Source organism: Natrix helvetica, assembly GCF_964273705.1.
Source record: "Natrix helvetica genome assembly, chromosome: 10".
Lineage (NCBI taxonomy): Eukaryota > Metazoa > Chordata > Lepidosauria > Squamata > Natricidae > Natrix > Natrix helvetica.
The window spans coordinates 2,848,967-2,861,767 of record NC_138561.1 but is presented as its reverse complement, the minus strand read 5'-3'; the positions used below and the strand labels follow the sequence as shown (position 1 = coordinate 2,861,767).

Below are 12,801 nucleotides of genomic sequence, written 5' to 3'. Positions count from 1 at the left end.
TCAGACCTGGGGGCTGTTGACTCTCCATCTGAGGGCTGACGGACAGCCCAGGCTCTCCCTCTCTCTCTCTCTCTCTCTCTCTCTCTCTCTCTCTCTCTCTCTCTCTCTCTCTCTCTCTCTCTCTCTCTCTTTGCCAGCTCCATTCCCTCTTCCCCCTCGGAACTCTTAGGTTGCCCTGATGCTGTCCTTGATTCCCACGCCGCCTCCTCATCCTCCTCTGATAAGGCTGCTGGCTCTACTCTGACTTTCAATCCTCTTGAGAAGTTTCAAAACTTCCATGTTAAGGGCAAAAAGCTAAACATTTTATTAATTTGCATGCAGACCAAACTAACATATTGAAATATACCTTGATGAAGGCAGAAAGAATCAAGGGCAGATCTTTACCAAATGCAACAAAGATAGACAGTTCCATGCTGAATCAATGAAGATGAACTACTGTGTTTTTCGGAGTATAAGACGCTCTGAAGTATAAGACGCACCTAGCTTTTAGGGAGGAAAACAAGGGAAAAATATCTTCCTCTGCCTCCCCGCAATTTGTCTCCTTGCAACAAACAGCATAGACAATATACACTGTTTGTGGTGTTACATTTCAGACTACACTTGTACAGATGCTGTTAAAATTGATGTGCTTTCTGGAAGTATAGTTATTCTCTGCTATTTAAAAGATACAATAGTGCTGGGCCTCTTGAGATCAAGCATTTATTTTAAAAAACTTCTTCATTTTATTAAGCTATCTAGAACAATAATAAAGCCGCCTTTAAAAAATAAGTCTAATAATTTGAACATTCTATAGGCATTTATTGTTATTGACTTACCTCCTTGCAGCAAACAGCCTGATTAGCACAAGAAAAAAAATCTACCTCTGCCTCCCAGCAATTTGCCAGGTAGATCAAGCAGTAAGTTTCATTTTCAATTTCTCCCGATCATCAGCTGTTTCAGGCTGCATGGATTATTGTAGCCTATTGCAGCTTCTACAAGCCTCCCCCTCCTCCGCTTTGCTGCAAAGAGGTAAATTGCTGGGAGGCAGAGGCCAAAGGGTGGGGGCTGGTGGGTGGGTGGGGCTACATTCAGTGTATAAGACGTACCCAAATATTCACCCTCTTTTTTTGGGGGGAAAGGTGCATCATATACTCCCAAAAATATGGTACATCAATAATAATATACATCTATGACCCTAGCAAAAATAGGATCAATGATTTAATGTGATCATCAGTATGCTGTTACACTGAGGCTTTAAACGGCAAAAACCTTGTTTGATATTGCCAGTATTTGGTAAGGAATCTGGCAAAATCCAATTCTTCAGGCTTGAAAAGTCGAAGTTTTATTAAATGTGTATGCTTCATAATCATTCCAAAATAATGATCAAAGCAATGTGAGAATCTACTAAAATTACTCTCCTTAAAATGATACGCAAGGCTATTTATCCTGCAGTGTCCCAAGATCACATGATCCCCTTTTGTGACCTTCTGGCAAGCAAAGTCAATGGGGAATCCAGATTCACTTCACAACCATGTTACTAATTTAACAAACGCAATGATTCTCTTAAAAACTGTGGCAAGAAAAGTCATAAAACAGGACAAACTCAGTCAACAAATGTTTCACTTAGCAACATAAACATGGGGGTCAATTGTGGTCATAACCTGAGGACCATCTGTATAAGATGTGGTTTAAGCTGCTGTATACAGAAGGCAAAACCACTCACACAAAGCAATGATTCAGCTAATATACATGGACTGATTTTATGAGCTGTCAGTGCTACAAGACTAAATTATTAATGCCAAGAAAAATTGGTTTAATGCATTTTATACACATCTTTCAGGACACACACTTTTAGGATAGGTGCTCAAAATAAGCACTTCCGAGCATAAACAAGGATTGGAAAGTCACTAAGAATACAAAAGAGACACACAGAGAGAGAGACATATAGACAGAGACAGAGAGACAGACACAAAGAGTGAGACAGAGACAGAGACAGACAGACAAAGAGAAAGAGACAGAGAGAGACACACAGAGAGAGAGAGAGAGACAGAGACAAAGAGAGACAGACAGAGAAAGAGAGAGAGACAAAGACAGACAGACAGAGAGAGAAAGAGACACACAGAGAGACAAAGAGAGAGAGAGAGAGAGAGAGAGAGAGAGAGAATGAATGAAAGACAGACAGAGACAGACAGAAAGAGAGAGACAGAGAGAGAGACAGAGAGACAGAGACAGACAGAGAGACAAAGACAGAGAGAGACAAAGACAGAGAGAGAGAGAGAGACACACACACAGAGAGACAGATAAAGAGAGAGAGAGAGAGAGAGAGAGAATGAAAGACAGACAGAGACAGATAGAGAGAGACAAAGAGAGAGAGAGACAGACAGAGACAGAGAGTGAGAGACAAGCAAAGAGACAGGAAGAGAGAGAGACAGACAGAGGCAGAGAGACAGCGATAGAGAGCGAGAGACAGAGACAGAGAGTGGGGAGGGGGGGAGGTCTACCCAGAATTTCAAGAAATGCCACTATGGAATCCAGAGAGAAGAGCTACAAAAATAGAAACAAAAGGTATGTTTGCCACAAAAGCTCACCTGGCGAAAAACGATGCCTGTATCGGTACAGTAGCGGTTGGTCTGTTCCCCGCCTTGCAAGACGACAATGGCATTTTTGGGAACAGCCTTGTTTGCTCTCAGCCGATCACACAACCGGGTTCTATTCAAGGCGAAAAGTGCTGCCGAGACTCTCAGGGTTTCATTCCCCAGCCAAAATGTTGCCCTGGAAAGAGGAACCAAAATTAACATTGGTGTACTCGACAACATTCGCGGAAGAAACAGGGGCAGAGAAACGCCACCTTCAACCAGGACCTCGCGAAGGGAGGATTCCCATCTGGATGTTGCAGCTGGATCACACAACCCTACAGAGCGACTGGTGCAGAAGTCAAGCAGGGCCCCGAAGAAAAATGATTCCCGGAAAGGTTTGCCGTTTTCTGGGTGCGTTCGACTACAAAAATCGATTCTCCCAGGCCCTGAATAAGTCAAAAGCCCCAAAACAAGATCCAACCCAGTCCTGTCAAGGGTCTTTCAGAAGTCCAGAAGGACCAAGACAGATACATTTTTCCAGGCCATCCTACCCCTCACAAAAATGCTCAAGTTTAAACTTCCGTTTTAAAACTGAATCTGAAATCATATCACATGCCGCTCTCAAGGGAAGAGAGAGGGAAGCAACCTAGAACTAAGGAGAAATTTCCTGACAGTGAGAACAATTAACCAGTGGAACGACTTGCCACCAGAAGTTGTTAATCCTCCAACACTGGAGGCTTTTAAGCTGGATAATTATTTGTCTGAAATTGTATAGTTTCCTATCTGAGCAAGTGGTTGGACTAGAAGACCTCCAAGGTCCCTTCCAACTCTGTTACTCTGAATTATGGCTTGTATTTGATTCAAAAAGGAAACCAACTGAACTACAGGTAGTCCTCCACTTATGATCACGATTGACACAAAATTTATGTTAAGTGAAAAAGTTTGTTAAATGAGTCTTGCCTCCTTTCACGACTTTTCTTGCCACATTTGTTAACTGAATCTATGCAGTTGTTAAACGAGCAACACGGTCGTTAACCGAATCTGGCATCCCTATCGACTTTGCTTGTCAGAAGGTTCTGAAAGGCTATGACCCTGGGACACTTCAACCGTCATAAATGTGAATCGGTAGTCAAGCATCCAAATGTAAATAAATCACATGACCACGAGGATGCTGATCATAAGTATGAAAAATGGTCATAGCTCATTTTTCAGTGTCGGAATTTCCACTAAGTCACTAAGGCAGGGGTGTCCAAACTTGGGAACTTTAAGACTTGTGGACTTCAACTCCCAGAATTCCCCAGCCAGGAATTCTGGGAGTTGAAGTCCACAAGTCTTAAAGTTCCCAAGTTTGGACACCCCTGCACTAAGGAAAGTGTTTTAAGTCGAGGACTATCTGTATTTCCAGTTAGTTTTCATCCATGACTTTAGATGAAAAGTGGCAGGTGATGAATTAAAAATTAGCAGGGTCCCTCAAGGGACGCTGGTCAAGAGGGGCCCCCCATTATAAGGGTCTGCCTCCCCTTCCATTCAGTGTTTTTACTGCCTGTCCACAACCCACCAAAGCAGATACGGGTATTTCTAAATTTGGTGGAATAATATTACAAGAAATAAAAGAGAAATTGGCCAATTGGTGTGTATTTATTCACCAAATGTGTATGCCACCCAATGTTCCCTGCATCTTACAATAACACACACTAAAGTAACAAAATATTGATACTCAAGTGTTTCTTTCTTTGCCTCGCATGCCCCACAGTGAAGTCGGAGAGAAGGCAAAGAAGGAAAACAGGAACTTTTCTAAACTTTAGCCGCCTTCCCAGATTTCAGTATTAATTGGCTTCAGAGTTAAATACACCATATCCCACATCTACATTTTCATCTATTACAGGATGGTTTCCTGAAGCACGTTTTATCAACTAAAGAAGGGGTCTCTAAACTTGGAAACTTTAAGGCTTGTGGACAAAAGTACACGATGTCAAAAGTACCTTCTGGAGAAAACAACAGTTGTAAACTCTTTAAGCTTTGTTATTCCTATTCTGAGCTGTTAGAAAAACAGAGAAAATTAGGACCAAACCCCATTAATCTGAGCATGAATACTCCCTGATGTATTAATTATTATATAGCTTTCTTGGAATACAATCCTGCAGATAACCTTTGTTTTATAGCAGCAATGAGGAAGCTTCAGTTCCTGAAGTCCAAAATGCACATTTTAAATACTGTTTCCGGCAACACATTTAAAAAAAAAACCTGTTAATCCTGCTGAGTTTGCAAAGTGTCCTGGATTTTTTAAAAAATCCAGCCAGTGCTACCTGCAATGTTGCATGAATTATACAACTAAATCAGGGGTGTCCAAACTTGGGAACTTTAAGACTTGTGGACTTCAACTCCCAGAATTCCCCAGCTGGGGAATTCTGGGAGTTGAAGTCCACAAGTCTTAAAGTTCTCAAGTTTGGACACCCCTGCTTTAAAGCAAGGTGGAAAAGGCTGTATTTTTCTTCAGAGGTGAATCACACATACATACATATGCAAATACACAGACACCCCTGCATTGTCTGATGCATATCTCTAAAATGGTTGAGTTGAAGTCCACAAGTCTTAAAGTTCCCAAGTTTGGACACCCCTGAACTAAGTCAATGAACTAGGATGAATCATGGCTTACTGTATGCTATACCTGCAGATTTACAGTGTGTACTAAACAGGGTCTGTTGGGCTTCAACCTAGCATGCAGTGTTACCTTATTCATACTGGCTTGGAAAATAGTTGTTTATAGTTCAGCATGCAATGGAAAGCCAGCCCATGGCTTATTAAAGAAGACACAATTAACAGAAGTTATGGCTTCACAGTCCCAATCTACATAGAGGAATCCCAGTTTAAGTCTAGTAAAATGTCTCTGAAGGCTGCCTTGCCTGGATAAAAGAGGGCATGGGAGGGGAAGACACAGAAGAGGATGTACTTCCTGAGAATGCTAAATCTATCTCAGCATCTACTTCTGTCCTACTATCTCAGCACCATTGAGAGTGTCCTGACATACGGCATCCTTGCATGGCACGGGAGCAGCTCCGCAGCGGACAAAAAAGCTCTACATTGAATCATTAAAACTGGCCAGAATATCACTGGGCTCCAGCTACCAGCTCCAGACGACATGTTCGCATCTCACTGTTTGAGGAAGTTGCATAACATTCTCAGAGACTCTTCCCATCCTGCTTACAATCATTTTAATATGTTGCCTTCTGGCAGGAGATACAGAACAATTAAAACTATGCGTCCTCTGAATAGCTTTTGTCCCAGAGCTATCATTGCACTCAACAATGAACTAAAGAGTCACCATCAGTGAGCTGTTGGACAGGACTGCTTGGTCCGTTGCGTGGGTGCTTGGGTGGTTTAGGGGTGGGGAATTTTTTGGTGGGTATTGGGGGTTGTTATGTGTGTTGGGCCTGGTCTCTGGGCGTTATGTGAAGTTCGTTGCATATGTATACTGTGTATATACGTACAATGACAATAAAGTAGAGTAAAAAGTAAAGACCTATAAGCAGGGGTGTCCAAACTTGGGAACTTTAAGACTTGTGGACTTCAACTCCCAGAATTCCCCGGGGAATTCTGGGAGTTGAAGTCCACAAGTCTTAAAGTTCCCAAGTTTGGACACCCCTGCCTATAAGTGTAAGTGCTGGACAGTTGGTAGGACGGGTCATTATCAGGGATCTGGCACCCAACATGCTTTTTCTCACTCCAAATAAATTTCAGCCAATTCTTGTTTCTGCTGCTGAGGTAATTTAGGGGTTTGCAACCACACCTCTTCTTAAGGAAATCTGGCTGCGTAAACCTGCTCATTCTGTTTATAAATCACAGTTATGGCTTCTTCCATCGGGTCAATCCAGCCAACGATGATTTACACAGTTAATCATGGGTAAGCCAACCACAGCTCTGCATAATGTGTGAAGACGGTCTTTGTGCATCCACCTCACAGCAAGTCCCAAAGGTGCTTTTTCAGGAGGCAACTGGACTTTCTTCTATTTTCTTTTGAAGACGTTTCGCTTCTCATCCAAGCAGCTTCTTGAGCTTTGACAGGATAGTGGGGTGAATGGAAGGAATGGGTCGATCCTGTCAAGAGCTGAAGAAGCTTCTTGGATGAGAAGCGAAACGTCTTCAAAAGAAAATACTGAAATCCAGTTGCCTCCTGAAAAAAGTACCTTTGGGACAACCATGACCTGGATGGCTGAGAATCTCTATATATTTTTACCTCATAACAAGAATCAGAAATAGAAGACGCTGGAGTGCTTCCTGGGTGGCAGAAGGCAAGAACATGAGCTATGCTCCTCTTTCTCCCCCAAACTTGGTGGGGCCAAAGGGATTCCTACACCGATATCACAGTGTGAGCCTCGAAGGAGAAGCAACTCACTTCCCAGAAGCCATCTTTATTCCCAAGGACAGAAAAGGTTTTGTAAGGGCTTTCTAATGTTTAGGCCTCATCAGGCTGAGAGGAAATAGGACCTGAGTCTCCCCACTCTTCATCCAGCATCTTCTCCACTTGACAACACTACCTGTTGGGTGAGAAGTAATCGCGAGAGCTTCTGTGGTGGATGAGAGTTCTAGAACTACGATGGCGAACCTACCCAGAGGTGGCATGCAGAGCCCTCTCTGTGGGCATGCGCACCGTCACCAGCTGGTCTTCGCGGGCACTGGAGAGCCGGAAAATGGCCTGAAAACAGCCCCCAAATGCCCCCCAAAACAGATCATTTTCCAGGCCATTTTCAGGTCGTTTTGGGGCCTTTTTGGGGGCCAAAAATGCCCCAGAAAACGGCAAAGAAAATGGCCAAACAACAGGCATGAGCACCCCAGCAAGCTGGTCTTCCAGTTTCCGGCGCATGCATATGCACATGCACATGCATGCACACGTGTTCCTGTTTGGGCACTCGGTGCCGAAAAGGTTTGCCATCACTGGTCTAGAAGACCCCAGCAGGCCCAATCCTAACTGGGGATCCCAACACCATCATCACTATCCTTACACCGGCTCTTACAGATTCTGTCTTTTGTAAACTAGGGTGTCAGCCTCTGCTTCGCTTACTTGCTATGGGCTGCCATAGAAACGGGGAGGGTGGGGGCATGGTGTTTGGGATGGGAATAAATGGCACAGGAGGTGATATGGAAAAGGGAGTTTTCTTCTCACCATCTTCTGCGCATGCTATTGGCCGATGTTTGGACCTAGTCAAGGCCAACCGTCCTGCATACCAACACGATGATGCCTCTTGGAGATGCATCCCACATGACACCTAAGGGAGTTGCAGATTGGACACTGGGGTGGGGTCGTTGGAGGGAGGGGGCTGGGTTATCATTTGATATGTACTTGTCCGCGCCTTCCTAGGTCAGATCTTGCTTTACTTTCGCTGCTATCTTTTCATAACCAGTAAAAGTATTTTAATTCCACGAACAATGGAGTTGGGAGTTTTCTTTCTTGGTTATTGATGGAGGCATGCCTGACATAGGGTTTGTAGCAACGTACAAGCCTAAACCAGTGCAGCTTAACCAAACATGGTTAGGCAAACATACCATTAGCAAATAGATGAGTCTTGTCATAGATTGGACTTCAACTAACAGAGATTGCTTTAATAAGAAGACGTAAAATTATGCTGATTGACTTCAAAGCAGTGTCATGGAATATTTTAGGTGTTCGCTCTGACTTTGTAAATCCTACATGTGGGTATAAGATGCATTTCTGCCACTATATGGAACAGACCACCTGGAAATCTTTCAGGAGTGTTGAGGTCAGTGATGCTAACATGCTGATAAGGACCCTGGGTTCTGCATGGGAAGCTAAAGAATTCAGTTCAAAGAGAGGGAACATCTTTTATAGAGTACAATTTAAAAAAACAACACCCTGCCTACTTGGCATCCAAAAAAAACCATTTGTTTCTTAAATCTTGAAAAGTACAGATAGTCCTTGACCAACAACCACAATTGAGCCCAACATTTCTGTGGCTAAGCAGGACAGTTATTAAATGAATTTTGCCCCATTTTACAACCTTTCTTGCCTCAGTTTTAGGTGAATCACTGCAGTTGTTAAGTTACTAACATGGCTGTGAAGTGAATCTGGCTTCCCCATGAAACTGGCTTGTCAGAAGGTCACCAAAGGGAAACGTGTGACCTCAGGATGCTGCAGCCTTAGGATTTTAGTGGCCAAGTGTCTGAACACTGATCACGTGACCATGAGAGTAATCAGGGCATTTTCATAAATATCCAGCCTCAAAATTGCAGGAAAACACACTGCAGCGTGGCGGTAACCATAAGGAGTTTTGCAGGCTGCCCATCGAGATGGCATAGAAGCCAGAGAAGTACCACCAGAAGCCTGGGACACCCAGCACAATTTTGCAACTTTCTTGAGTAAATCAAGGAGGGAGGAGAGCAGGAAAAGCCGGATCGGAATTGTGCTGGCTGAGCTGTAGGATCTTGCCATGGTCCAGATCAGAGGAGAAAGACAAAAGTCTTCAGTACCAGTAAGAGAATCAAAGAGACAAGCGCTGTGCAGGTAGCCAAGTGTAATTGTGCGTGTGTACATCAGCTGTCACGTTGCACAAAAAACAACACAAAGGGTAATGGGTGTGCTACCCTGAAGGATAAGCCTAAATGACAGAGATTTATCCCTTACTCGCAATCAATAGTGCACAGAGCGTGTACATACTCAGCCTATCACTCACAAGTGGAAACGCAACAATTTCTCATCCCACAGACCTCTGCCTCAGCTTTCTTTCCTTTTCAGGGGGTCATAGGTATCTACTACCTACCCATTAATGGCTATTTTTGCTCTGATTTTCTAAGCAGGGAACCTCAGGGACTGTTCCAGGAGTTTTGAAGGGCCTTTAAAACATTGACCTACGGTTCTGCTTTCCCCCCACTGCAGAATCGGCCCAGTTCAAAACACATTCAACTATATTGATATGGAGAGTTCTGACAGGAAGGAAGCACCTTGTCATAGGAAAATTCCAATAGGAAACAAAGGCAACAACACAAGCAATAATTCTTACTTTAAGATCAGAATTTTTATTGTTTCTAATAATTTGGAACATTAGAAATGAATAGATATAAAAGATATAATAGCAGTAATATGCTTGCATTAATAAGTCATTGCAGGGGGCCCATGAGCAATAGCAAGTCCTACAACAGGGGTGTCCAAACTTGGGAACTTTAAGACTTGTGGACTTCAACTCCTAGAATTCCCCAGCCAGCCATGCATGGCTGGCTGGGGAATTCTAGGAGTTGAAGTCCACAAGTCTTAAAGTTCCCAAGTTTGGACACCCCTGTCCTACAAGGACTGCTATAAATCAAAGGGCCCCGAGCTGATCTTGAACCCTATCTTTTACACTGTTCTTCTAACCACATACATGCTTCACAACTTCACTGTCACTTTCCAGGAACACCTGTGTACATTTCCTCATTTCCAAGAGTTTCATTTTTCCTGTTTTAAATGAATCCATACAAGTGCATATTTTGCAAAAAAAACATACATGACAGTTAGCAACGGCTCAGCAGGATTACAACTATTTCTGGCAAATTTTGAAATCATCCTAGCTGAAAACTTGGGTTCATATCTCTTTCTTCTGGGACTTTCTATCATCCATAGGATTATTGAATCTAGCGGATCAATAGGCTATATTTCTTGATTCTCACACACACACACACCGTCTTTACAGTCAAGGTTACACGTCAACCCCATCTCCCGGCGTACTTCTTATATCTCTAGGTAAGGGGGAAAGGGCTGAACCCTGAAACACTCCCATTCAAAACTTGTTCACCAACATTTTATAAAACACACGCCCCAAATTTCCCATGGAAGCAATTATGCTCGGATAGTTAGGGGCTCTCTAAGTGGATTTAAGGTAAGAAAATGTAAGCCTTAATTATATATAGCAAGAGGCCCTTTCTGAACCCATAGAAGAGTTTTCATAAAGTGCGTTCAGAGGACATGGGGAGGGATCACCCAAGTGCACTGCAAAACACTGAAAAAAGTGACTTATGGCCATGTTTCATACTTTATGACCACTAGCAGCATCCCCATGGTCACATGATTTCTATTCGGATGCCTGACGATTGATTCACATTTATGACGGTTGCAGTGTCCCACGTGGTCACTTTTTGCGACCTTCTGACAAGTAAAGTCCATGGGGAAGCCAGATTCACTTAACAACCAGGTTACAGGTTGTCCTCGACTAACAACAGTTCACTTAGTGACTATTCAAAGTTACAACCGCACGGGAAAAAGTGACTTATGGTCATGTTTCACACTTTATGGCCACTGCAGCATGATTTACATTCGGATGCCTGACAACTGATTCACATTTATGACGGTTGCAGTGTCCAAGGTGATCCCCTTTTCAGACCTTCTGACCAGCGAAGACCATGGAAGGCCAGATTCCCTTAACAACAGTGTGACTATCCGAAAGGTGCTTTTTTCAAGAGGCACCTGGACTTTCTGGTTTTTTCTTTGAAGACATTTCGCTTCTCACCCAAGAAGCTTCTTCCGCTCTTCCCCACCATCCAGTCAGAGCTGAAGAACCTTCTTGGAGGAGAAGCGAAAGGTCTTCAAAGAAAAAAACCAGAAAGTCCAGTCGCCTCTTGGAAGAAAAAAAAAAGCCCCTTGGGGCAACCTGGATGACGGAGAATCTCCACAGACAACAGTGTGACTAATTTAACAAACGATTCACTTAACAACCGTGGCAAGAGAGGTCGTAAAATGGGGCGAAACCCACTCCAATCCCTCACTTAGCAACAGGCATTCTGGGTTCCCTTGTGGCCGTAAGACGAGGACTACCGGTGCATCTACCTGGGGCGGGGAAGAAGCTCTCCTTCCAGCCGAGGGCGAGGCGGGAGCTGCGACCCCCCCCTCCCCAGAAAGGAAAACCCCTCCAGCGCCGGCCTTCAAAGGGGCCAAGACCCCCACGCCAAACCAAGCAACAGCCCAACGACCCGCAGACCCATCAGCTCTCCCGACCAGGCGCCTCGCAAGCCCCGCGTCTCCCTGCCTCGCCTTACCGCAGGGACTCAGCCATGATGCTCCCGGGAGGCCCGCTTGGCAGCTGAGGCCGCGAAGCCCCGGCGCCGCGTAGGAAAGGGGCGGCCCCGCCCGGAGGCGCGCCCGGCCTGCGCGCGCAAATTGGGGGGCGGGGGGGGGCGCTGTCCCGGAGGAAGCGGGGAGGGAGGGGGCGGTCTCTCTCTCTCTCTCTCTCTCTCTCTCTCTCTCTCTCTCTCTCTCTCTCTCTCTCTCTCTCTCTCTCTCTCTCTTAGAGCGCCGGAGACTCCAACTCCCAGGATTCTCCAGCCGGATTGCTGCGAGAAGAATTCTGGGAGTTGAAGTCCGGCCGTCTGAACCGTGGCTGAGGGGGCGAAAGACCGCTGTCCATCCAGCCTTGGGACGCCTCGACCGTCCCTTCCTTCCATCCTTCCTAAGCAGGAATGAATGAATAAATGAATGATTTTATTTATTTATTTTTATTTTATTTATTTTATTTATTTATTTTATTTATTTTATTTATTTTATTTATTTTATTTATTTTATTTATTTTATTTATTTTATTTATTTTATTTATTTTATTTATTTTATTTTATTTATTTTATTTATTTTATCATTTTATCATTTTATTTATTTTATTTATTTTATTTATTTTATCATTTTATTTATTTTATTTATTTTATTTATTTTATTTATTTTATTTATTTTATTTATTTTATTTATTTTATTTATTTTATTTATTTTATTTATTTTATTTATTTTATTATTTATTTTATTTATTTTATTTATTTTATTTATTATTTTATTATTTTATTTGTTTTATGTAGTCAGACTTGTGACATCCTCTCCCCGCCCCCATTCCACAGGACTCCTTTGCACTTTAAATAACAGTCTTTAGCAGTATTATAAAATTATACTATTGCGCATTTAAAATTGCAGTCCTAGACTGAAGTGTTAGCACTGCTTTATACTTTACTGAAAAGGCCATATTTGAAATATTGTGTCCAAACCTCACCAGAATAGCAAAAAAAAAAAAAGTGGCTCAATTCCTAGAACAGAACAACAGAATTAGAGATCTTCTAGTCCAGCCCCCTGCTTAAGCAGGACACCCAGGGGGGTCAAACTCACATTGTCACTTGACATATCCCAACTTCTGTTCTGATTTAAGTAACTTTATGCAGAAAGTGCTAACCAATAATAAGGGGAAAAATAAAGAATAAATATTTAAAGTCAAGATGGAAGCTTTGGCAG

At 43.2% G+C, this 12,801-nt stretch overlaps 1 protein-coding gene across 1 annotated transcript in view; it reads right to left on the bottom strand.

The window, feature by feature from the left end:
- PEPD (peptidase D) overlaps window positions 1-11,725 on the bottom strand; it is a 191,230-nt gene extending 179,505 nt beyond the window's left edge. The window contains exons 1-2 of the mRNA XM_081963645.1: window positions 11,574-11,725; window positions 2,568-2,751 (exon numbers count right to left, since the gene is read on the bottom strand). Of these exons, the coding sequence (XP_081819771.1) occupies window positions 2,568-2,751; window positions 11,574-11,590 (201 nt within the window). The 5' untranslated portion in view covers window positions 11,591-11,725. The remainder of the gene's footprint in view (window positions 1-2,567; window positions 2,752-11,573) is intronic.
- Window positions 11,726-12,801: the final 1,076 nt, after the last annotated feature.